The sequence below is a fragment of the Lampetra fluviatilis genome, chromosome 7 (assembly GCF_964198595.1).
Source record: "Lampetra fluviatilis chromosome 7, kcLamFluv1.1, whole genome shotgun sequence".
Lineage (NCBI taxonomy): Eukaryota > Metazoa > Chordata > Hyperoartia > Petromyzontiformes > Petromyzontidae > Lampetra > Lampetra fluviatilis.
The window spans coordinates 10,858,551-10,882,180 of NC_136281.1; the positions used below are offsets into that span (position 1 = coordinate 10,858,551).

A 23,630-nucleotide genomic window follows, 5' to 3' on the forward strand; every position below is an offset into this window, starting at 1 on the left:
ACCAATCAGAGAAGGAGGTATATCTGGGGCAAAGGTAACAGGGTGGGGTTAACCGAGATACTCCGGGAACTTGCTGGAAGGTTCCACGAGAGGGCGTGGCCGGAGGCGGGGCCTAGCCACGCCTGGGGGGATATAAGGGGGAGCGGAGCCAGGACTCGGGGCTCGTGTGTGGGGTCCTGGCTGCGTCGCTGCTCGCCGACATCTCACTCCGTCGTCTGGCCACGTAGAAGATCTCCTGCGGGGTTTCCATCGCCATTATCGTCACGCCGCCAGACAGCGGCGTGGCCGAGTGAGGGCGATGGGACCACGCCGAGTGATCGGCTGTGTGTGTTGCCAGTAGAGGCGTTAATACCTAGAGTTATACTCAGAGTGAGGGAGAACAAGTATTGGCCAGTGTTGTGCCCAGTGTGAGTAGTAAAGAAGAAGTACCCTCTACACGATGTGACGCGGAAGTCGCTCATTACACAAGCACACTGCGGGAATAAGCACAGCTGGCGTTCTCCCTGATGTTACGTAGTTGTATTCATCGTCCACTGTTTTTTAAGGCAAAGTCATTTGCTGCTCAAATTACCATTGAGGGAGGAGGTAGTGCTCATATGTCGTACATAGTCCTTACCCAGTGGTGGAAATTCCACATTCCTATGGAGGGGCAAGTCGTTCTATAAGACAACCACTGTTAACTTCCCCACAAAGTGATGCTCCTCGTTCAGTTGAGCCAAGATGGATGATGGTCGTCGTCAACGCCCAACCAGAATTTGAACTCGCAACCTTCAGACTGCGAGCTGATCACTCCACTATTTTACCAGGAGTTGTACAACAACCCATGAAGACGATATGAAACCTGGTCTTTTTCGCAAGAGTGTCCTGTGTTAAATCGTAATATTTATTTAAAAAGTTGTACATGTAGAACCAAACGTTAATAAACACAATTCTGAACAACAACAACAACTATTACACGTAAGTTAATAAACTTCAGAGGTGTTCATTGTGGAAATAAAATTCTGACTGCGGTGATATTGCTCAGGTTTGAAACGTAGATATGAATTGTTTACTGTGTTCAATCGTTTCAAAATGAAATATGAAAGCAACTCCACACGTGAGTAGATAAATAATGCAGAGTAAAAAAGTTATAATGCATCTCTCTAAAATTCAATTAATCGTAATGTTAAAACGTCCAACCGTGGCACACACCATGTGAAGGGAAGTCCATTCAAGGATCTAATGCATGGAAAAAGAAAGGATCGGGAAAGGGAAGCGCTGCCCGGTTGGAAGTCCCAAGACGGACGTAGAGGGCACGGCTCAAGATGAGCAGCAGGAAGAGAGGAGGGGGAGGATCGCCGGGTAGGAAGGGGTGGAGGGGGAGAAGGAATGACCGGGCAAAAATGTCGGGGATTAGACGGTGATGATGATGATGATGAGAGGGAAGGGAGCAGAGGGAGCGAGTAGAAAGGAACGAACAGAAGTGAGCTGCATGGAGAAGCAGGTTCTGTTTTCACAGGGGGGGGGGGAGAGTGGGGGGGGGGGTTTCAGATTTTAGACTTTTATTAGATTTGACTTAATTCAGCAGGAAGGGCCCAGAGTGAGGATGGTCACAAAGAGGTCACGTGATTCACGGAGATTTCAGCTGATTTAGATCTATAGATGTGGGTGTTGATCCACTTTAGAAATGTATAATTACATTTGTGTTATTTTTTATATCCTTCATATTGATTTTCATTGTCTCATTTGCACAGCGTCGTTCACCTCATTAGATAAAATGTAACCATTGCATATCATTTTCAAAAATTGAAAATGAGCTGCATGTATTCTTATGCACTCAATTCAGTACGTGTACGATTAGCGTAACGTTTAACTAATGAAATTGTGTATTTTCCTAGCACGCACGTGCAATGCAGTACTCACAGCATGGGAGCACGGTTGAGCGTGTTTTCTGTACGAGCGCGCCACACGCCCCCCTCACGATGCGCCGTTTGCATCTCTCCGGCAGGTGCGTCAGATCCTCGACTTGTATGCAGACGTCTACGAGAAGCTGCTGGCCATTCCGGTCGTGCGGGGACAGAAAACCGAGAAGGAGAAGTTTGCTGGAGCCGATTACACGACTACCGTGGAAGCCTTCATCTCCGCCAGCGGCCGTGCCATCCAGGCAAGCGGGCAGCGTGACGAGCGGACGTTTAACGCGCCGCGTGACACCCGCGCAAACGGGGGGCCTGCTGGCGTCCACGTGCCAGCATCGGATTGTATCTTGACTCCTGTAGAATTGTCAGGAGTGTGTGTGGACACCCGCCCCCACCCACCATCGTGGTACAAATTTTGTTATTGTGATTTGGCTTCCCCTGTGAAAAAATGACCGCTCCCACATTCGGAATATTATATTGTTTGAACCCCTGGGTACACATACAAATTGCAAGAATATCAATATGACTCCCTGCCTCCCGCAGCATGAGCATACTTTATACGGGTTAGGATTAGAGTTCGGTGGTTAGGGTTATGGTTTTTGCCCAATGTTTCATATAACCACGTCCAAATTTGCTTTGGTTTGTCTTAAGGTACAAGGCAAATTGACTATAACATAATTACAGCTGTGAGTAAATAAGAATGGTCTAGACTGGCTTGGGGCGGTCGTGGTTCACATAATGTATTTCACGTTGATCCCGGGGTGAGAATTCTGCGGGAGTCAAAACACCGTCTCACACCGGCTCCTGGAGCTGCCGCCCAGCGGCCATCCCCCAACACGGGCGTCTGGCTCATTGCGTCTGTGTCATCCAGGGCGCCACGTCGCACCACCTGGGCACCAACTTCTCGCGGATGTTCGAGGTCGAGTTTGAAGACCCCGAGCGTCCCGGGGAGAAGGCCTTTGCGTTCCAGAACTCGTGGGGCCTCACGACGAGAAGCATTGGCGTGATGACGATGGTTCACGGGGACGACAAGGGCCTGGTGGTGCCCCCTCGCGTGGCCTGCTTGCAGGTACCATCACAGGGAGTGGCGGCGAGTGACCCGGGGTTCATTATAATGAACTTTTCCTTTAATTAATTATTTTATCTTTAGACGTGACTTAACCGAAAGAACCAAAGAATAATTCCTGCAGTCACGAAAGCTCCAAAATTAAGATATAATGAACTTGCAGCAACATTGCTGGCTGATGCCACAATTACATTGTGATTTCCATTCATTATGAGTGACACAATTACAGTACAATTGTAATTTACCTCAGGTCTGGTGGGAAGAAAATGGGGTGTGGGGTAAAGGTAGAATGTGGAGTGCCAGTTACCTGCCATCCTCTACACTGGCTCCATCCAGTTTTCCATAGGATAGAAACGGAATGAATTGTCACGATTTGAGGTTACGATCCTATGAACTTATTATTCTTGTCCAGTTTTTATTATCTCGTTTGTATTTATACATTTTTTGCCTCGTTTGTACTATTTTTCAAATTGTAAAAGCATTGAATTGACATAAATCACAAATTATTTATTCTTCTGACTTGCGCGGTTCGATGCATTTATTGTATGAGCCTAAGTAATTTTTTTTAAATTTATGAATCCCGAGTGTTGGGCCAGAGATGTAGCCGGGGGGGGGGGGGTGGACACAGGGGACGATAAGACGAGTCCTCTCGTGCGTCTGATGGGATGGGATGAAGTCACTTTGTCGGCGGGGTTCCTTGCGACCTCGCCGTACAGGTGGTGATCATCTCGTGCGGCGTCACGGTAAACCTGGCCGAGGGGGAGCGGAAGACTTTGTACGAGAAGTGCGAGGAGTACCTGCGCAGGCTGCGGGACGCTGGCGTGCGCGCCCGTGCTGACACGCGCGACAACTACTCGCCGGGCTGGAAATTCAACCACTGGGAGCTGAAGGTGCCGTGCTTTCCTCCCAGCCCCCACGCCCTTCACCTCTATACACTCTTTTAAAGTGTTTTTGAATATTTTTTTTCCCCAAGCGTTATCCACTATCGTGATATCGGTGTCATGTCACGAGACAAAAAGGTAATTTTGAGATTTCACAAAGCACGGCAACCATGTTAAGAAAATGCCCCACGGAAGCGGATACCACTGAAATACATCTGAGATTCCATGCTGTGACTTCTGGTCCACACAGGAGAGGGGGTAGCACTTTATCACCTACCCTGCTGTTTGCCGCATGACGATCAGCTTAATAATTTTTCTCAGAGACAGAATTTAGCCAAATTGAATGCAGAACCAGATTTAATATGATAAGTCTTTATTTGTGCAGTCATTGGTGGTTGAGTGCATCAATACAGGACACTTGGGACGCCAGTTGAATCGGAGGCAGCTGCTTGGATTCGATGCCAGGGTGTCAGCAGTGCCGCTCGCCTATCTCACCTCTGAGCCACCTGGCCCACCTGCTGTCCATTTCTTTAACGTCACTTGGCTCCACCCCGTTCAGTGGCGCTGACGGGTGATGTCGACGTTGCCGCGATGCTGCACACAGGGCGTGCCGGTGCGCGTGGAGCTGGGCCCGCGTGACGTGCGCAACTGCGAGTTTGTGGCGGTGCGGAGGGACTCGGGCGAGAAGCTGGTGCGCAAGGAGGAGCAGGCCGTGGACTTCATCAAGGAGCTGCTCGAAAACATCCAGAGCAGCCTCTACGCCAAGTACGTGTGCCCACCTTTAGCGACACCGAAGAGCGGCATCTCTCCACTGCCCAGTCCTTGCCACCCATACCACGGGGGTCCACTTTGACATCATTGTCAACTTTTAAAATGCGTACATTAACGAAGCCACTGCACACTGCATGCAACGGATGGTTGGTAATCATGAAAAGCTGTACGGTGGGGGTTGTGAAGTCTGGAGTTGAGAAACACTGACCTCGGGACTGTCAGCTTTATACTATCAGCTTTACACTATCAGCTTTACACTGACTGTCAGCTTTATAATATTAACGTCACATTGACAATTATCTTTAAATTGACTGCTAGCTGTACACTGACTCTCATTATGCAAAGTCATTTGGTGTGGTCCTTCCTCTGCTCTCTCCTTGACCCAGTACTTGTAGGATTGTAGCTGAGAAGCGAAGTCATCAGTGTTTATCTGAGTGATAAGGGTACAGTTTTCTCCACTGCCGTGACTCTGTGGTTGCTTGTTTACTCTTCACCAGACGGTACTTCCCCCGTTGCTGCTGGTCATTATACCTAAAACGCCCTTCAACTGTTTTCGGTGTTAGCAGTGAATCGCTCACTATTTTAACGAACCCAGCGACTTGAGTTCAATTCCTGTCCATGGCTCTTATCATTGGTGAGTGATATCAGAAACTTGTTGTGGGTCTCCCCCAGTCCGTTTGGCCGAAAATGAGTAACTGGTGCGGTGTGTAAAACATCAGCACTGAGCAGACAAAGGCGATCTCGAGTGGTGCTTAGCCGCACCACCCCCTCGCGCACCATTCTGGCCTGCTGAGGTACTCGGGATTAGCTCTTGTGCCATCAGTCCACAAAGGCCACACGAGGGATATTTGTGCAAGGCATGCATACCTCCACCGACTGAATTGCATCTATGATATGAGACAATACGTGACGTGCTTCCATACATACCTGCCAAGCTCCTTCTCGCGTTACGGCATCACAAATAAACTAATGCTCGCAGTAGACATTTAAGGAAGTCAACGTGAGATACTTGAACGAGGAGGTGAAGTGGTGGCGCACTGACACTGCTCACTGTGCTCCGGACCCAGCGACTGAAGTTCAACTCCCGGCCACCGCTAAGTGATGTCTGACCCAGTCCTAAATCCCCCTTCACTAATCGCACTAACCAGCATGGTGAAGTATGGTTAATGAATACCATAACTGCCACGGTGTGGGGAGACCTTCATCCAGCGGTGGATTGATGAGACGCTGTCAATTATTATCACCTGGAAGCTCGGAACGTGGGGACCGGAGTTTGAGAACTTCCGCCGCCCTCTCGTGGGGTCGCCGGCGTTTAGTTGGACTCGTTAACGATAGATGACGGCCGTGTGCTGTGTTCGGCGCGCAGGGCGTGCACGGACCTGCACACTCACATGGTGGTGGCCGACAGCATGGCGGAGCTGCAGAAGGCCATCGACCAGGGCAAGGTGAGGTCGTCTGGGGTTTGGTCATCGTCCCCTCCACCTGTTTTGCGCACCTTGTGTTCTCGCTCGCATCACAAATGGTCTCGACGGCAGTGGCACAGCAGCAGCGCTAGGCGTTGTATTTGCGCTGCTGCGTGGTGGCCAGGTGACGAAGTGCTGATTGTCACCCCCCTCGTACGTGCGGTGGGCTATTCTCCGGATTCTCGAGTGAAGCCAAATGGTCATGAATGGGATTTCCCAAACATCCCGATCGAAATGTGAAAAGAGTTGGGACTCGGTAAGGCTCTGCTGGCTAAATAATTAACGGCAATATTACAATTATTGCTGTGTCCAGTGTGAAATAGTTGTGATAATTGCAGGTGTGTTGAAATGTGCAGCTTACGCTAAAATACATGAACATTGTTACGTGTTGCTTAAACTGGCAAGCATATAATTAAGGAAATGAATTCGTTTTAATAGTATTGCGAAATTATGCTTAAAATTTGTTTGAGAAAATGAGCTCAGATTGACTTTCATAATGGCAGGCACGTTTATAGTAAACCGTTGCCTCATGCAGCATGCCGAATGTGTGCTGTAAAACAACTGGCTAATGCATTTGACATTTACTCACGCTTCTACAACAGCACACTTGTGGTTTGCGAAGTGACCTACCAAATGTGAACGGAGAGAAAGAGACCGAGAAGCTGCTCACTAACGGAGATGGGACCACCCATTGCTTGGGCTAGGTATCGGGTCACCAAATTCTCTTGGCACAGCCTAACCGTTGAGCTGCCAGTGCCATACGTGCGAGACCCCTCCGTGACCCTGCGCATGCACATCCCTCTCTGTACCTATGCAGGTGGCGCAGGTTCCTTTCTGCTTGGAAATGGATTGCGAGGACGAGATCAAGAAGATCACCGCCAGGTGCGTTGTGTAGCACACGCGGCAGCCTGTCCCGAAGGCTCAGGAATGTATCTGCATTGCGTCGGCATGTACCAGGATAATTGCCTTGTTTAAATAGTCACGGCGTGGGCTGCGCATGTTGTGCGGACCCGCGTGGAACCTGCCGAGCCTCTACCCGCATATGGTCAAGCGCGTTTAGATAATGTGCCGTTTATGCCGGCTTAACACACACCCAGCAAGTTAAATATTCGTAAATATACAGCATCCATGAAAGCCCCGACATCTTGCATTCTAAACACAACATACACGCTCTACAAAGTGGCTGTAGGTTTTTCTCTTTTAGTGGACCCTGGAATATATTCAGTTGCAAATAACACGTGCGATGGTTAGGTTTAGCTTTTTTGCATGTGGCCAAGAAATGGGGTCTTTTCACGGCAACTTGTCACAATGGAAGGTGCGTGTTTGCTGGGCGGCAGCACGGGCACGTGGTGGCATTTGTTATTCTTTAAGCTCTCACAGAATGGTTCCATTTGCCTTGAAGTCTTAGCCAGCAGGTACTGGACACTAAACTGTTGTCCGTTCAAAAACATCTATAAGCTTAAACAAACTAACCTACTAAACTAAAACTTTTTTTTATTTTTACCAGGTAAGGCCGACTTAGCTATATAGCTCTTTTTCAGAAGCAACCTGGCCACAAATGATAGCTCTAAGAAGTGGCTTATCATGTGGATGTTAATCGAAGCCAAATGCTCCAAACGCATGTTTCTAAATATGACGGGAAAAACCGGAGGACCCGGACAAAAAATCCACACGACCACGGGGAGAACATACAAACTCCAAATATACAGGCGTCAGGGTCGGGATCGAACTCACGACCTCCTGCGTACCCTGCGAGGGAGTTAACATCTTGCCACCGTGGCACCCCAACAACTTACGTCCACATTCCACTACTGTCATAAAAGGAATACAAATGTATTTTTTATATTATTTTTGTATAATTTTCAACGAGTCCAAGTAGGTTTTAGTGTTGACTATTTACAACAGATTAATCTCTGGATCCAATATTGCAAATCTCAAATGACTTTCGGCTAAATTGGACACCCGAGTGCTGCTGGGTTTACAGCTTTGGAGAGGGCAGAGTGACGTTGTGTGGCTTAAGATCCACGCCTGCTCGTTCTGTAATGGACAGGCTGTCAACGCATGGGGTTTCTCCACGCATTGCACTGTCTTCCTACACGCAAATTCTCAAAAGGAGGAATTGATAAATTGTCGTGCATACAGCATCGGCATAAGCCCTGACATGTTGCCCATTCAATTGCAATATACGCGCTGTATAAAGTGGTCGTACATTTTCGCAGTGGACCCTGTAAAACCTTCTATCTAGTTTCAATAAAATGTGTCGTATATGTTAGGTGTGACTATTTTTTGTTGTCAGGGAAGTGGGTTTCTTCTCAGCCTGACACCACTGAGACGCAGGTGTTGTATCAAAGCAGCTGCCTGTCAAACCAGTTTCCAAGCGTGTAGTGAGTTAATGTTATCAGCCTGGTCATCAGTAATTGCACATAAACAATGACATGAAGTATAATTTTCACTTAATTTGGAAAAATTGCAGCTTGGAGACAGCCGAATTTCCATGCGGCGAACATTTCAAATGACGACACCCTCCCCCGTGACCAACACGGCACGGGCAGGCCTTAATCGCGTTTTGATTTGACAAGGGGCTGTGATCTTCTTGGTTCTTTCGGTAAAGTCACGTAGAAGGGAAGTAATAAAATAAGAAAAATAAAACATAATAAAATAATTCTCACGACGTTTCGGCCACAACGCAAGCAGCCGTCCTCAGGTGAGGTCCTCAGGTGAGGACGGCTGCTTGCGTTGTGGCCGAAACGTCGTGAGAATTATTTTATTATGTTTTATTTTTATTCTTTTATTACTTCCCTTCTACGTGACTTTACCGAGAGAACCAAGAAGATGAATCCCTGCAGTCACGAAAGCTTTAAATCGAAAGGGGCTGTGAATGAAGTAACATTGGAATGCGATTTGAAGCCTCGTTGTATGTCGCTGTGGCGGTTGTGCGTCTTCACAGGGATGCAGACGTGGAGCCGGGGGCCCCGTCCATGGGAGCCAAGAGTTTGTGCATCCCCTTCAACCCTCTGAAGAAGATGGACGATGCCTCCAAACCACCGTGCGTCGGCTGCAACAAGCCGGCCAAAGCGTACACTCTGTTTGGCCGCAGCTATTAGTTACGATGAGGAGCCTGTAGCGCGTGTGTGCGTGTGTGTGTCTGCGCCGTGCAGTCTGTCCATGAGGCATGTGACGATGTATCGATTCACGACGATTCGCACGCCTGCGATACATTAAATGGCGTGCAAGAAAAGAGAGTCACGAGTTTATGCAAACGATGTTATGCTCATGTTACATTTGGGATTATGGAGCAGATGCAACTCTATAAACGGGAGCTAGAAAACAATACTTACAAGATGGCCAAAATTAAACGAAAAAGCATCAACTCTTGAATTGACTTGCAGCCCCTAAATCGTGGCATTGCTGGGGCAGGCGAATCGTTGACACGCTCTACTAGAATCCACACAGTGCCCATTGTTAGCACCGTCTGAGGTTAGACCTGCCTTGGGAGATGCCCGCAGTGCCGTTGCCGCGCGTCAGTGAGAGCGTCTCTTTCAAAGTTTGCAATGAGAAATACGTCCGACTTATTTGCACAACGCCTCGGAGTTTATAGGAAATCCAAACGATGGCTGCGTCAATTGAGCCAGATCGGCCCTCGTACACGAGCGCCGATCTGGCTTGGAGACGAATGTTTTTGTTTTTTCCGAAAGTCTTGGGATTTGAAACTCCATCAAGATGTTGCACAACTGATAGCCACGCTGCGTGCGGCCCGTGTGCTTATTTCAAGGGCGTTTTTTAGACATTGGCTCATCTCCCAGAGCCCACTTGTGGAGGTCGGCTCGCATCCTCCAGACTCGTTTTCTGGACACTTTTTTATGGTGGATTAAGCATGTGCCAGATATTTTTCTAACAAAACCATTTTAGTGGCCGAAGACTGACCTTAATGATTACCATAATAAAGAAACGCATGTTGATAATTGTAATAAACTTTAGAAAGCACTGCAGTCGTGTCGGGCTGGTGGGCATGTGTGACAACATACGGTTTTTAAGATGGATTCTACCAATTCACCACATTTACATCCAAGCTAGCATTTGTAACAAACAAACACAAAACATTTACACTAGATGTGTCTGCCTATATATATGTGTATGAAGGGCACAATGATGCTGAGCGATGGTGGTGCACGTCTGCAATTCAGCACTCGAGGCGAGGGTTGGCGGATCGTACGCAAATGTTGTGAACCTTCGTTCCCATGGACATCGATGTTGCCGTACCCTGGCTCGCCAGGAGAAGACAGTACAGGAAATATGTGGACTCCACCTCTCTCCCGTCTGTATGGCATGGAGTGTGTTATCCCCTTCGCACGCGCGGGTTTCCTTCGGGTGGTCCGGTTAGTTTCCGTAAACCATTTTCATGCAGTGGCCCGTACATCTTGAGCAATTGTTGGTGTCCGCTCACCGCGTGGCTGCCTTCTCAAGTATCTGTGGATCCTCGCGCCTTTGAGTCGTTCTCTCTCTTCGAGAATGAGCGAATACGGTGTGCGTTACAAGTCGAGATGAGTGGCTATAATTTGAATGTGACTCCGAATAGATTGTGAGCGAGGTATGCGATGACGACATGCAGAGGTAAAGGGAGTCTGTGCGTCTGTTTTAAAGATGCATTTTTGGTTTAGCTGTGAGCAACAAATGATTGAAACCTTGGACCGAACATCAGTCTTTGCTTGGTAACGGCAAACGATGAAATAGCGAATGGAATGTCGGTTGGTACAACACTTGTTAACAATATGCTGCCAAGATAGTTTTAGATTTAAGGTAAATAAAGCGTGCGAGTTTTTTACTCGTGCATACATTATATAGCAAATTATACATACAATTGGGTAACGGGATAAAACGAGTGACGTTTTTGGAAATTCCTGCCTCAGACATGGTTGATGATATTTATAAGCAGGTAATGGCCCATTGGAAAGCTGTGAACGTTGGGCTCAGGATAAATGTGAGAAAAACAAGGAGTCGTGTCCAGCAATTTCACTCAACAATTGTAGATATCTGTTGGTGGAACATAACTGGACAAGCGCAGCATCTGTAGATCTATTAAACGTGGACCTGAATCGAATTGATAATATACAGGCGGACACGAGCAGGTTGTCGTGATTTAACATACGGAAATGAGAAACATTGACTTTTAAGAAAAGTGTGCTTTGGCAGGAGACGTCACTAGAATATACGATGGCTGGTGATTTAGTATCACGACATTGGCAATCAAAGAAGACGTCCACCGCGAAAATTGAGCGATGAAATCGGCCAGAGTAGACTGAGACAAAGCCACGGTTCGGGGGGGGGCGGGGAGGGCCTGCAGCCAGCAGTGGGTAGAACATGGCTGATGATTATGAAAGCTCGTGGCTGATCATTCTCTATTCGCTGCTGTTCAAAGCCCGCTCGTGTCGATGCCAAATACAGTGCGTGTGGCAAGCCCGTGCAGCTGGGGTCCACATGTTGCCTGGCTGGGTTTCATGGCTCCACCTCGTGGGCCACGTCCTCGTGAGAGGGCGCAGCTGGGACGCCACCCAGTCCCAGAGGGCCTAGACCGTGGTAATGGTGGTAATGCTGCAATGACATCACCCTCTGCACCATCGGGAAGGGGGGGAAACCCAAATGTTTATCTTTGCACGAAAAGTTATGCAGAAAAACTGAATGTGCGATGAAACCAACTTCCCATCCCCTTGAAACTCGCGAGTTGAGAATGGGATCGATGATATGAAAATGGAAAACTGATCCCTGCGGGTTGGTGAAGGGAGATGTGTTTCCTCTCGCTAAGAACCTGGCTGGTGTATGGGTGCCACCTGTCCTCGACTTTAGCGACTCGGGCTGCTCGGCTCTACGAGGTTCCCACGCCTCTTTGCCACAGCAAGGCGGAGCTCCCCTCGAGGGGAAATTTCGGATGAACAGCGACCTGATCATTTTCGATCTACCGGGCAGGTTTTCGGTGACAATACAGAAGTACATCCAAATCTATCAAATGTATTCGCATCCCTCGTGTCGGTCCATTGCCACATGCAGGGGTGGCGGTGTTGCAGAAATGTTAAGCGATTAAAAGAGGGCCCTACATATACAACATAACAAAGTGTTTGCTCTTGTGAATTGACTATAAATCCTAATAGTCAGGCTATGGGCCCAGCTCTAGTACGTCCGCCGCTTATTGCAGAGGATCAGGGTTCGAAATCGGCGACTCCCACTGGTTATCACTGCGGGTATAATAATCTTCATTTGAAGCTTTCGTGACTGCAGGAATCCATACTCTTTGGTTATTTCGGTAAAGTCACGTAGGTAGAAAAAAAATAGATCACGACGTTTCGATAGCAACACAAGCGATCGTCATCAGGTGGGACAACCACAGCAAGAAAAAGCTGCTGAAGTAGCCTTCTTCAGCAGAACTGATGACGATTGCTTGTGTTGCGATCGAAACGTCGTGATCTGGTATCATAGCCGTATATCGTGCTGCTCGTTTCACAGTGCGCGTTAAAGACCCAGAGACGTCATTTGAAAATGTAAAAATAAACTGAAACTTTTTATTTGATCAGGTAAGGCCCACAGCGATGTAGCTCTTTTTAAGACGCGACATGGCTACAAATGATAGCCCAATGAAGTGGCTTATCACGTGGACATTTATACCAGCCAATTACTCTAAACGCGTGTTTTTAAATGTGGAGGGGAAAACCCGGAGAGCCCGGAGAAAAATCCACGCGGCCACGGCGAGAGAGGCACACAAACTCCAAATATACAACAGAGGTCAGGGTCGGGATCTAACCCACGACCTCCTGCATACCAGGCGAGGTCGTTAACATCTCCTAGCCACCGCGGTGCACACGAATGCCATTGTGCGCCGATTTAGACAAATGAGACGTACATTTCTCAATTTTTACATATCTCAATGTTATTTCACCACTCATAGTCCCTCTGCTGAGAACACTGGCAGGACCCTCCTGAAAAGAGTCAACGAGGATCAGATTTAAGCTTTCCTGCCTAAATGCGGGTACAATAATAGACAGTAGTTTCAGGAATCCATTAATGAAATGTCATCTAGCAACCTCGCAGCCAAAGCCTAAATAAAACACGTGTTTCCCAGGCAATGTCCCAGCTAAGGGTAAACAAGACTCAGCCCTGCTTGACCTCAGGGTGAATGGTCGCAGGTACAACGTCTTGCACAGGTAAACAATTAACCCGTAAAAACAAAGTTTTTCACTATAAATCCTTTATATGCGTGTTCAATGGGCCACAACCCAGCCCACATTGGTCTTTGAAACGGGCGGCTAGAGTCTTCTCGTCCTCTGGCTTGAGATGGCTGCCACCTATGGTTCAGATGATTGCCTGCCACCATTAAGCAATTGGTAATTAAATATAAAAAAAAATGTACCTAAAAGTGTAAAATTTAGGGAAAAAAAAATTCACGAAAAGAAATTGTCACGCACAACGAGTCTGTGTGCAAAATGTCAGCTCGATTGGATCACGGGAAGTGGGTTAAAAAACGACCGAAAGATTTGTACGGTCGTAAGCGCGCAAGCAAGTGAACTTAATATAACGGATTTAAAAAGGTCGTGAATCCGACCCACTTCTGCTGTCACCACGCAAGCGCTACCCTTATGCCCCTGCTGCGCGCACACTCCGCCCTCCGCCTTGCACAACTTGGAATCCGATTAGCTATAAAGCTCTTATACAGATGTCCAGTAAAGGAGTGAAAGTTATAGGAAATGTAAGCAAATCGCAAAAACTTTTATTTGACCAGGTAAAGCCCACTAAGCAATTAGCTTAATTCTCAGAAGCGACCTGGCCACAAATGATAGCTCAACGAAGTGGCTTATCACTCTACCCCCCCCGCCCCCAAACTCACGCCGCCTCTCAGATCAACTCGGATTTAGCCGAGTGGCGTGAAGGGGAAGACCAAGTAAACGACCTGCAGCTACAATCGGTCCAGCTCCGCGCGAAGCGGAATGAGCGATTCGGTCATGCAACTTCCCTTCTTGAATTAAGGACACACGAAGCGTAGAATTCAATAAGCGCAAGCAAGACAGCAATCGTCGTATATTCCGCAGACGGGATCACAGGCAAACTCCTAACAAGGCGTTTTTTTGTTTGTTTCACCTTTGGCGTCAAACCTCTGCAACAAAACGAAACGTGAATAGATAAGATAAGTTAATCTCAAATCCAAACGTCACTCGGAAGCGAACAGAATTTTCCATAAGAGGCTTTCTTTGGGTTATAGATCGCGTAAAATAATTTCCCACTTAATAATAATGGGAAATTATTCACTGCTGAACGAGGGCCTCCCCACGCCGCGCTGGTCGTCGGGGTTGTTTGCCCGTTGGTGAAGGCGGGGACGGTAGACGCGGGAGGATATAGAAGTACGGTACAACAATGGGTACTCGTGCCACTACCCTTTGCCGCTCGCAAACGTAGCCCAGAAGTATCCGATAACACCTAGTACGCACGTTGGTTTCCCATACAAACACTATCCGTGCTCAAATCTGCTTTTGAGATGACTAAATCGGCCGTATTGTAGGTGATTTGGTCAGAATTTTCCATTGACTTTGGGCCCTAAGTGTCGAGTGTAATGTCAGAACATTCCCTCCCTGGGCTCTTTTTCCACACTGGAACAGCACACGCACGTGGAGTGCGTGCCGTGCATGTGTAACGAGCAGTGGCATCTAACGCGGTGAGTGCGATATTCGCTCGGGGCCATTATTGGTGACAAACAGTCCCTCGCCCCAGCCCAGTATCCACATCGAAATGTAAATCTTGAGAGCCAAAAACCGCGTTTTTTTGTTTGTTACTCCCCGACTTAATCGCAATGACAATAACTTGGGGAGACTTCCAAGAAAAATTCCGCGTTTTGTTGTTGTTCTTGTTGTTGTTGTTTATCTGGACAGCATTTTAAATTTCTCAATATCGTGACTTCTACAGCGTGGCCTTTTTCATAAAAAAAAACTGCACCCCCCGATTGGAACAGCGCGTCGTTGTGGCCTCCACTCTCTCAGGGCACATCTGATTTGTGCCCAGGCTCTCCCCCGACACGATCTTCCAAAGTGGATCTTGGCCGCAGACTGTGAACGTATAGTCCAGGACATCTGTTTTGAGTTCCTCCATATTCATCAATACTGTATTAAGTGTGCAGTGTTTTCCTTCATAATTCGCGGTTATATTGCTGTCAAGTCAGGGCTTTGGGGCGGCCACATCAGATCACATTCTCTCCCAATCTATCGTCCACCGTTGTCGTTCAAAACGCGAGATCAAATCATTGTTGAGTACGGCGATGAGATAAAAAAACCCGTTATCCTTCTGCTCGTCAAAATGAACCACATTGTACTCTCATCGCAGCTCAGCTCGGAGATGTTGCCTAACACGACCAGCTCCAGAGGATGCTGTAAAAGGCCCTGATGGTACAACTTGGACGATACCTCGCTGGACTAGATTATTTGAACAGGTCCTCAGCTTTCCCAGTGGTCAAATCGGCACTAAACGTTCGTGCCGACTGCGGTGTTAAAACATCAGCACCGGGGAGACAAAGGTGGCCGGGCGTGATGTTGTCAGGTGCACCATCATCGTTGCTCGCTAACACTGCTTCAGAATCACAATACGTACTCATACTGGAGGAATCCTATGAGCTACAAAGCAATTTGTTTCCCTATAGATTGCCCAACAGCCCGAAAGCGCTAGAAAGAGGTGGAATCTGTTTTCCATGCCTTTGTGTTGCTGCTTTTATTTTTGTGTTTGTACGCCTGAACTGCAGATACTGTGCGCGTGCGTGTGTGTGTATATATATGATCACATGAATAGCCGCAGTGTCGGCCAAGCCCCACATTTTTATGAAGCACCACGTGTGAGCTGTCCCCGCTGCAAAAACACGCGCGGGCTATCAGCTGCTCGCCCTGCACGGGATGCCACCGTTGCAGCTGAGCGAGGAGACACGTGCGGCTCTGTCTCGTGTGGTGGTGGTGGTGGTCGCCTCGCTCTCAAAACGTCAACTCGCTCGGCACCACCGAGGGACACACACACATCGGAATGCCCCCCGGTCAACGCAGGCGTCATCGCGCAACGCTCTCCCTTACGAGAACGTGTCGCGGTGGTGACCTTCGCTTCTTTGGGTAGCTTTACGTGTGGGGGTTAGTTCGCGTTCGGCGACTGCTCCCTGCGGAGTTGTGAAAGCGAGTCTGCAAGAGGCAAGAGTCATCGCCACTCCATCCATCACTCGGACGCCACAATGCGAAGTGCGGTAAGGAATGTTATTTGTAACACTTGTAACACATTCCCGAACGAGTTTGCATTGCGGCGCCGTATTCAATCATCTCTGTGCGTCATAGCGGAAATTATAAAGTACTGTAATATACGTTATGTAAAATCGTGTATGCCGGCGATCCGGAATCCAAAACCTCGGAATCCGAGCGGGTTTGAGCCTGGAGGGTGTTTGAATGGGAGACTGACTGCCTTAGGGGTTCCCGGAGTTGGAGGTTTTGCCTGCGAGGTTGGTCAAGAGATAACAGTCCAGCAATGGACTCCTGCATCCATCTGTGCGGAGCGTGTGCACTAATCCCATAGTGTGCCGTGGTGGGTAATCTCCGCGTTTAGAATTTTAGATTTTATTTATTTCATTTTCATTCGGTTCCATTTGCACACGAAGGCGATCACTCGTGAGTAGAATTGGCCACAAATCGCGACGTAGCAGGCGGGACCCTCCCGAAACAAAGTCTTGAGACTGACTCCGCCAGTGCATACAGGTAGTTTGGATGAGCAGGAGGAGTTATATGTGTGCGTGAGCGAGGGGTACGTGGCTCATGCGATCGGAAATCAATTGACTCCCTCGCCCCATGCCCCCTCCTAGATGGGGTCCCGAACGCTCAGCCTCGCGCGTCTCCTGCTCGCGTTGGTGCTGATTTCACTCCCGCTGCTGCGGCTGCTGCTGCACCGCCTGGGCAACTCCCCCCGAGGCGCCTCTCGTCGCCTCCACCACGGTCACGCCGACGGCGACGTCGTCGAGAGCTACGACGACGGTGCCGCCGAACGTCCAAATGCGAGTTCACCTCCCGGCACGAGTCGCCCCGCGCGCACGCGCACGCTCATCCTGACCACGTTCCGCTCGGGTTCCTCCTTCCTGGGACAGATATTCAACCGGCACCCGGACGTGTTCTACCTGCCCGAGCCCGCGTGGCACGTGTGGGACGCGCGGCCCCTCCACGCGGCCGCGGGGATGCTCGAGAGGCAGGCGGAGGTCGCCTCCCTGCTCGGGTCACTCCTCCAGTGCCGCGCGGCGGCCCTCGCGCCGTACCTGAAGCTCCCCGTCAATCGTCCGCAGCCGCTTCCTCGCCAACACCGTCGGCGTGACGGCGATGCTGTTGACGGGGATGAGGAGGAAGAGGACGATGGTGAGCAGACGATGAGGTCTGCCACGCTGTCGCAGCTCTTCCAGTTCTCGGAGAGCCGCGCGCTCTGCGCTCCTCCCGCCTGCAACGCGAGCGCGCAGCCGACGGGACGCGGGACGTTGAGAACGGGCACGGCCGTGGTCACGGCCGGGGGCAAACGGGACGCGCCCCGGGGCAGCGACTGCCTCCGCGCGTGCGGCGGAGAGAGGCTGGAGCGGGGCGTGCGGGAGTCGTGCCTGGCGCACCAGCACGCCGTCATCAAGGAGACGCGCCTGATGGAGCTCGCGGCGCTGCGCGCTCTTCTCGAAGAGCCGGCGCTGCGCCTCCGCGTCGTGCATCTCGTGAGGGACCCCAGGGCCGTGCACCTGTCCAGGGGACGCGCCTTCCACGACCTCGGCGACGACCTGAGCACGCTGAAGGTCGTCTGCGACGCCAACCACAACATCAGCCGGAGCATGCGAGGCCGCGGAGATATATTTGCTGCTGCTGCTGGTGCCGCGGGAGGTGGTTATGCCGCTGATGGTGGCGATTCAGATGACCGCGGTGGTGACGGCGGTGCAGATCCTGGTGGTGGTGGTGGTGGTGGTTACAATGATGTTGGAGGTGGCTCTTTGGATGACGTGGCGTCCGCGCTGTTGCGCCACCGCTACGCCCTGGTTCGATACGAGGACCTGGTGCAGGAGCCCGTGGTCGCCCTGCGCCGCCTCTTCAGCTTCGCCGGCATCAGCGCCGATCCGCAGCTCCTCTCGTTCGCTCTGAACATGACGCGCGGCGCCGCGGCGGACGGGCCCGCGTTCTCCGTGCGTCCCAGGGACGCGCTCCGCGTGGCCTCCAAGTGGAGGCAGGAGATGTCCTTCGAGAGCGTGTCCAGGGTGCAGGAGGCCTGCTCCTCCATGATGACGAGCTACGGCTACAGGGCGATGGGCTCGGAGAGAGAGACGAGGGAGCTCAAGGTGCCCTCCACCTCCCCGCTCGGCGAAGGTCGCGGCTGACCCCACCGCGGGTGATGACCCTGTGGAGTTATTGATGATGCGGCAAACCCCGACCACTGCATTGAACCGCGGGTCCTCGACTCGACGCGCCCCCATCTCGTCGCACGTGTGTCATCGAAAGCCAAGCAGGGATTTTGAGCCTGGTTCTTGCACTTGGACTGCCTGGGTATGACATGCGGATGTTTTATGATCGATGGTCTGGATTGCAAGCGCGGTGCGCAAAGTGTCGAGGCGCGGCTGTGGCAGCCGGGGCCTGGGATCCTCGGTCACGTGGGCCCCGGGTGCAGTTGTACTGCCTGCGCACTCCGAGAGCTGGTCCCCTCTGACCGCTGGGTGTTGTTTTGTACTTCGAGCGCGTTTCACCTCAATCGCTTGCTCCGCCGCCTCGAATATTAATTCATGATCATGTCAATAACTGTTTATAATCCAACGCATTATTTGGCGATTCTGCTGCGATTTCTGCGGCGCGCAAGCGCAGATAACAAAATAAACTCAACACATTCGTCAATAATATATTGTATGTAGCAGCCCACACGTCTTTAGGACTTGACCGTCTGTCCCTCCCTCCCTCTCTCCCTCACTCCCTCCCGCCAGCCAAACAACCAGCCAGAAAAAAAGTTTATTTTAATAAAGTATCTGAAATGAAATTATAATTCATGCGCATTTGCGAGCAGCCAGTGACACGCAGCTGCTGCAAATGGATTCAAGATGAGGACTGATTGTTGTTTGGACTCCATCATCTCGCGTTTATATTCTCCAGAGTTGAGCCAGTTTAGTGCTTAAATGGGGGACTCTTTGGGAATCAGAATCTGTATTTATCCTGGAGAAATCCGATGAGCTATGAAGCTCTTTTTCACAAATGCCCAGTCTGGGCGGGTGAGTCAGTTACAACAGGAAACAATACAAAATACGATACGAGTGCAAAATATACGAAAGGTAAGCAAATCACAAAAAAAGAAATACGTTAAATTGCACAAGTACACCAATTCACGAGCTTGGGCAAGAGAGTAAAACAACAGCAAAAACAGTCCCAGACCACACCAAGACAACGCACAGTCCTTGAATACAATTGCACGATAAAAGTGAAAGATGAACGTCACAAATCTCATTTGCAGCACTGATGTTCTGCTTCAGGATATCTTTTGAAGGGATGAGGCTGCCTAGGAGACAGCGAGGAGATGGCAGCACAACGATGGATTCTCATTTCGCTCTGTCGTGGGCTTTCTCCGGGTTCTTCCTGTTTTCTGTCCCCCATGAAGCCGGACACTCACTTTTGGAATTGTCCAAACATTTAAATGTAACTGCTGAAAAAGAGTCTCAAGACTCAGCGAGCTTTCCAGAGATAACAATTTATTAGTATAACAGTACTCTTTCAAACCGCTATATCAATATCATCATGGCATGTTGTGCATTTACCATCGGGATCCTTGGCGATGCACAAACGGAAAAGGAAAAACACTCGCTGGCAGTGTGCGGTGGTGGCTGTGGTCGCCAGTGACGGACTGGGACTCACAAAAAAAATCGGCGTTTGTGAACACACCGGGCCACAAATTGGCGTGCGATCATCATTTGTCCCACTTGGGGAGGGGGGGGGGGGCTGGGTCCGAAAAACAACAACAAATGGGGCCGGTGAGGAAGGATTTTTGGGGCTGCCGAATACGGGGGACTTAATGCCGACTCAGCGTCCCCCCCCCCAAAAATAACGTGACGATAATATCGCTGCTAAAAAAACAAAACCCGATAACGTCTTTTCGGCCAAGATCTTGACCCAACAAGAGGCAATACAATATTTGAATTGCAATAATATATCTAAATGGTGTGTAAATATAAATGTATGTATTTACTTTGATCACATTTGCAATTTCCCCACGCAGACCGGCCCACCGGGCATTTGCCCGAACTCGCCTATGCACCAAAGTCTGAACCTGGTGGTCACTACCGAGGACAGAACCGTGGGCGCTTCACAAATACTGTATTGAGAAAGAGGAGGAAAAGGAGGAGGAGGAGGCATCATCACAGAAGCGATTCACCACTCCTGCTACTCTAGACTCGGCAATCCTCTGGCTCCTTCACCACCTCACTGTGAAATCACAGCGGTTGCACTCCAACCTGCATCACCCATACGAGGAAGATGAATTCCTATATTATTATGTTCAGTGATCTGTCAAGTCGCCGATGAAGGCCTGCTCACATCGTGTCGGCTATGGGAATTGCTTGAGCAGACTTCGCCGTGCCGGTGAGTGCGGGTTGTGTAAATGTGGATATCAATGATGGGATCATCATCATGGGCAGCAGCTGCCATGCGCCCTCTGGTGGTCGCAGCCTCCACGCGCCTCTCTCTCTCTCTGTGTGCGCGCGTGCAATGTGGGGAGCGGTGGCGCAGCGGTTAGCGCGCTGCGCCAGGAACCACACGAGCCGGGTCCGAGTTCAGTTCACGGCCACCAACACCGGTGAGGATTATCTGAAATGGTCCCGGGCCTCCCCCTAGGTCGACGCAACCTCAAATGAGTACCTGGTGCGGTGCGTAAACATCGCCACAAAGGCGGCCACGCGTGGTGCTGCACGCGCAACGGCACTTGCCCCAAGAGTCTGTTAAGGCTGCACGGGGGACCTTTGTCCTTGTGTGTGTGAACACGTTTCTGTGTGTGTGCGTGGTTACGACGCAGCCACTCAGTTGTGTCACAGAAACGTGGAGGTTGCGTAACAGATGACGGCGCTGGGCGGCGTGGCCCCACGTGAGTTACACAAAGCGAGCGCTGACAGGCGAGAAGTGCAGGGAACAGAGACAGAGAGAGGTGAGAAGAGGGAGGAGAGACAGAGAGAGAGAGGTAAGAAGAGGGAGCAGAGACAGAGAGAGAGACAGCGAGAAGGGAAAGCTGGCAGGACGCGCCACAGCCGTGGGTCCGAACTCTTCTCTGCTGGCTCAGAAGCCACTTGAGAATTCACGATAATTCACGAGTTTGTGTTAGTTATCAATGGCATTGTCATCATCAGAAATATCAATATTATCGAAATCACCATGATCTTCATCACTATCATGATAATTGTGCGGTAATCAGCATCAATCGTATTGCTATTTTGTTATCACTATCATCATCAGCAGCAGTATTCATTGCGCGTGGGAAGCACGTGGAAAGTTTTCGTCAGTGCTTCTCGTACGGTGCGGAAGAAGTTCAACATACGTACACACGTGTTACCCTTGCCTAACTGCCCCATTCCTCTTATACCATGTTCACGTGTTGTTGTTTTTCTTCTTCCTCCAATTTTAAAGCATCTTTGAGATACGATTGCTTTGAGATGCTATGCAAATTTCGGTTGTTGTTGTTGATCTTCTTGTTGATGAAGGCTCTGTCCGTGGCAAAGTACAAAGAAACAGGCAACGGACTGATCGGGGCGGGCTACTACTCCACCAAGCTGCCTGCCTGATGCAGACGCCTCGCGTTCAAATTCGCGTTCGCTTGCCACGTTTTAAATTGAGAATTATGGTCCTCCTGCAAGAGACACGGGCGCTGAATTAGGTGTTTAGATCCAGCACGGAGCTTTGTTCGTCAACATCCTCGGCACATTCCAAACCACTTGAGCGCTCTTAGCCTTTCTCAAACCCAGTAATGATGCTCATAGACCACCCAGTGGCGTAAGCTGTCGCGTGTGCTGGCGACGCAACTGCACTGAGGCCCACCAGAGGACCCTGTTAGATTCGTTGAACCAGGACCCATTCTGACCGTGCCACGCCACTATGTGGACCTTTACAAAGATCCGCGGTCCTCAGTTGAGAGCCCTTCTTCTTGGTTCTTTCGGTAAAGTCACGTAGAAGGGAAATAATAAAATAATAAAAATAATAAATAAACATATTATAATGCTTTATTTTTATTATTTTATTATTTCCCTTCTACGTGATTTTACCGAAAGAACAAAGAAGATGAATCTCTGCAGTCACGAAAGCTTTAAATCGAAATTTGAGAGCCCTTATCATGGCAGGCTACGTTTGCTATGCGGCCCTGGAATTCTCTGAGCATCGGCGTCTCACGTCGACATCGAAGTGGATTCACCAGCGTTGCATGGCCTCGCGATGCCACCTTTGCCACCCCAGGCTGGCGCTGGGCTGCATCTCCCCTCGGCGCATCCACGAGGAAGTGGAGAAGTCAGAGGTCGCAACCGGGTACCCGATACCCGTACCCTACCCGATACCCGGCTACCCGTACCCGGCCGGGTACGGGTACGGGTACCCGTTTGCGACCCTGGTGCGGCCGGGTACGGGTAGACCGTGAGTCACTGGTGAGTAACCATTTGTCACTCATTTCCCAACGTCTTGTCTCTTCTCACAATTCAAGTTCCTAGAATCAACCCACCCGCGCCTGCAACATGGCTTCATCCCAGAGGTCGCAATCAGGTACCCGATACCCTACCCGTACCCGGCCGGGTACGGGTAGGGTACGGGTACCCGTTTGCGACCCTGGTGCGGCCGGGTACGGGTACGGGGTAAGGAATCAAAACCCGTTTGCGACCTCTGGAAGAAGTACGAGGCGGAGAGAGTGGCCGACCAGAACATCCCCTGGTGTAGAGCACCCCCTGGTGTAGAGCACCCCCTGGTGTAGAGCACCTCCTGGTGTAGAGCACCCCCTGGTGCGGCCACTCCCCTCGTCCTGGCGCACGCGTCGCAAAGTGTGCGGCCGTCATCTGGGGTCGGGATGGGTTGGGGTGAGACGGTTGGGGTGAGACGGTTGGGGTGAGACGGTTGCCCGGACGATCTCAGCGGTGGATTTGCCCCGACGGTGGAGTGGCTGTTGTGAGAGGCAGCGGAGCACGGCGGGAGGTGAAGTGGCACGTGGTGCAATGTTAAAGGGCTCTGTTGACGAACTGACTGTCGTCAATCTTCTGTTTGAACTGCAGCACAGGGCTTTTGTTCACGGTTTGATTTAACAAAACGGGGTCACGGGGCACGACTTGCGTGGGAATATCTCCTGCGTTTTAATAGACTCAGGCCCCAGTTTACACAAACATGGACACGTATAAAAAAAGCACGCACAAAATCTTGACCTGAAGCTTTCGTGACTGCAGGAATTCATATTCTTTGGGTCTATCGGTGAAGTCACGTAGATAGGCTCAAAGAAAATAACAAAAAACTCCGACGTTTCGCTCGCAACACAAGCGGCCGTCATCAAGCTGATG

General features: G+C 50.1%; 2 protein-coding genes across 2 annotated transcripts in view; both read left to right on the forward strand.

Moving 5' to 3' along the window:
• The window catches only part of EPRS1 (glutamyl-prolyl-tRNA synthetase 1), a 31,104-nt gene extending 21,801 nt beyond the window's left edge, over positions 1 to 9,303 (forward strand). The window contains exons 27-33 of the mRNA XM_078858484.1: positions 1,988 to 2,143; positions 2,767 to 2,964; positions 3,678 to 3,851; positions 4,447 to 4,607; positions 5,980 to 6,058; positions 6,894 to 6,958; positions 9,024 to 9,303. Of these exons, the coding sequence (XP_078714610.1) occupies positions 1,988 to 2,143; positions 2,767 to 2,964; positions 3,678 to 3,851; positions 4,447 to 4,607; positions 5,980 to 6,058; positions 6,894 to 6,958; positions 9,024 to 9,180 (990 nt within the window). The 3' untranslated portion in view covers positions 9,181 to 9,303. The remainder of the gene's footprint in view (positions 1 to 1,987; positions 2,144 to 2,766; positions 2,965 to 3,677; positions 3,852 to 4,446; positions 4,608 to 5,979; positions 6,059 to 6,893; positions 6,959 to 9,023) is intronic.
• Positions 9,304 to 16,931: 7,628 nt separating this feature from the next.
• Positions 16,932 to 18,966, forward strand: LOC144933279 (carbohydrate sulfotransferase 6-like). The gene has a single exon (XM_078857974.1). The coding sequence runs from the start codon at positions 16,932 to 16,934 to the stop codon at positions 18,459 to 18,461; it is 1,530 nt and encodes a 509-aa protein (XP_078714100.1). The 3' UTR covers positions 18,462 to 18,966.
• The last annotated feature ends 4,664 nt before the right edge of the window (positions 18,967 to 23,630 follow it).

Coding starts and splice junctions, on each gene's coding strand:
- LOC144933279 (XM_078857974.1), top strand. CDS start 16,932: ATGGGGTCCCGAACGCTCAGCCTCGCGCGTCTCCTGCTCGCGTTGGTG.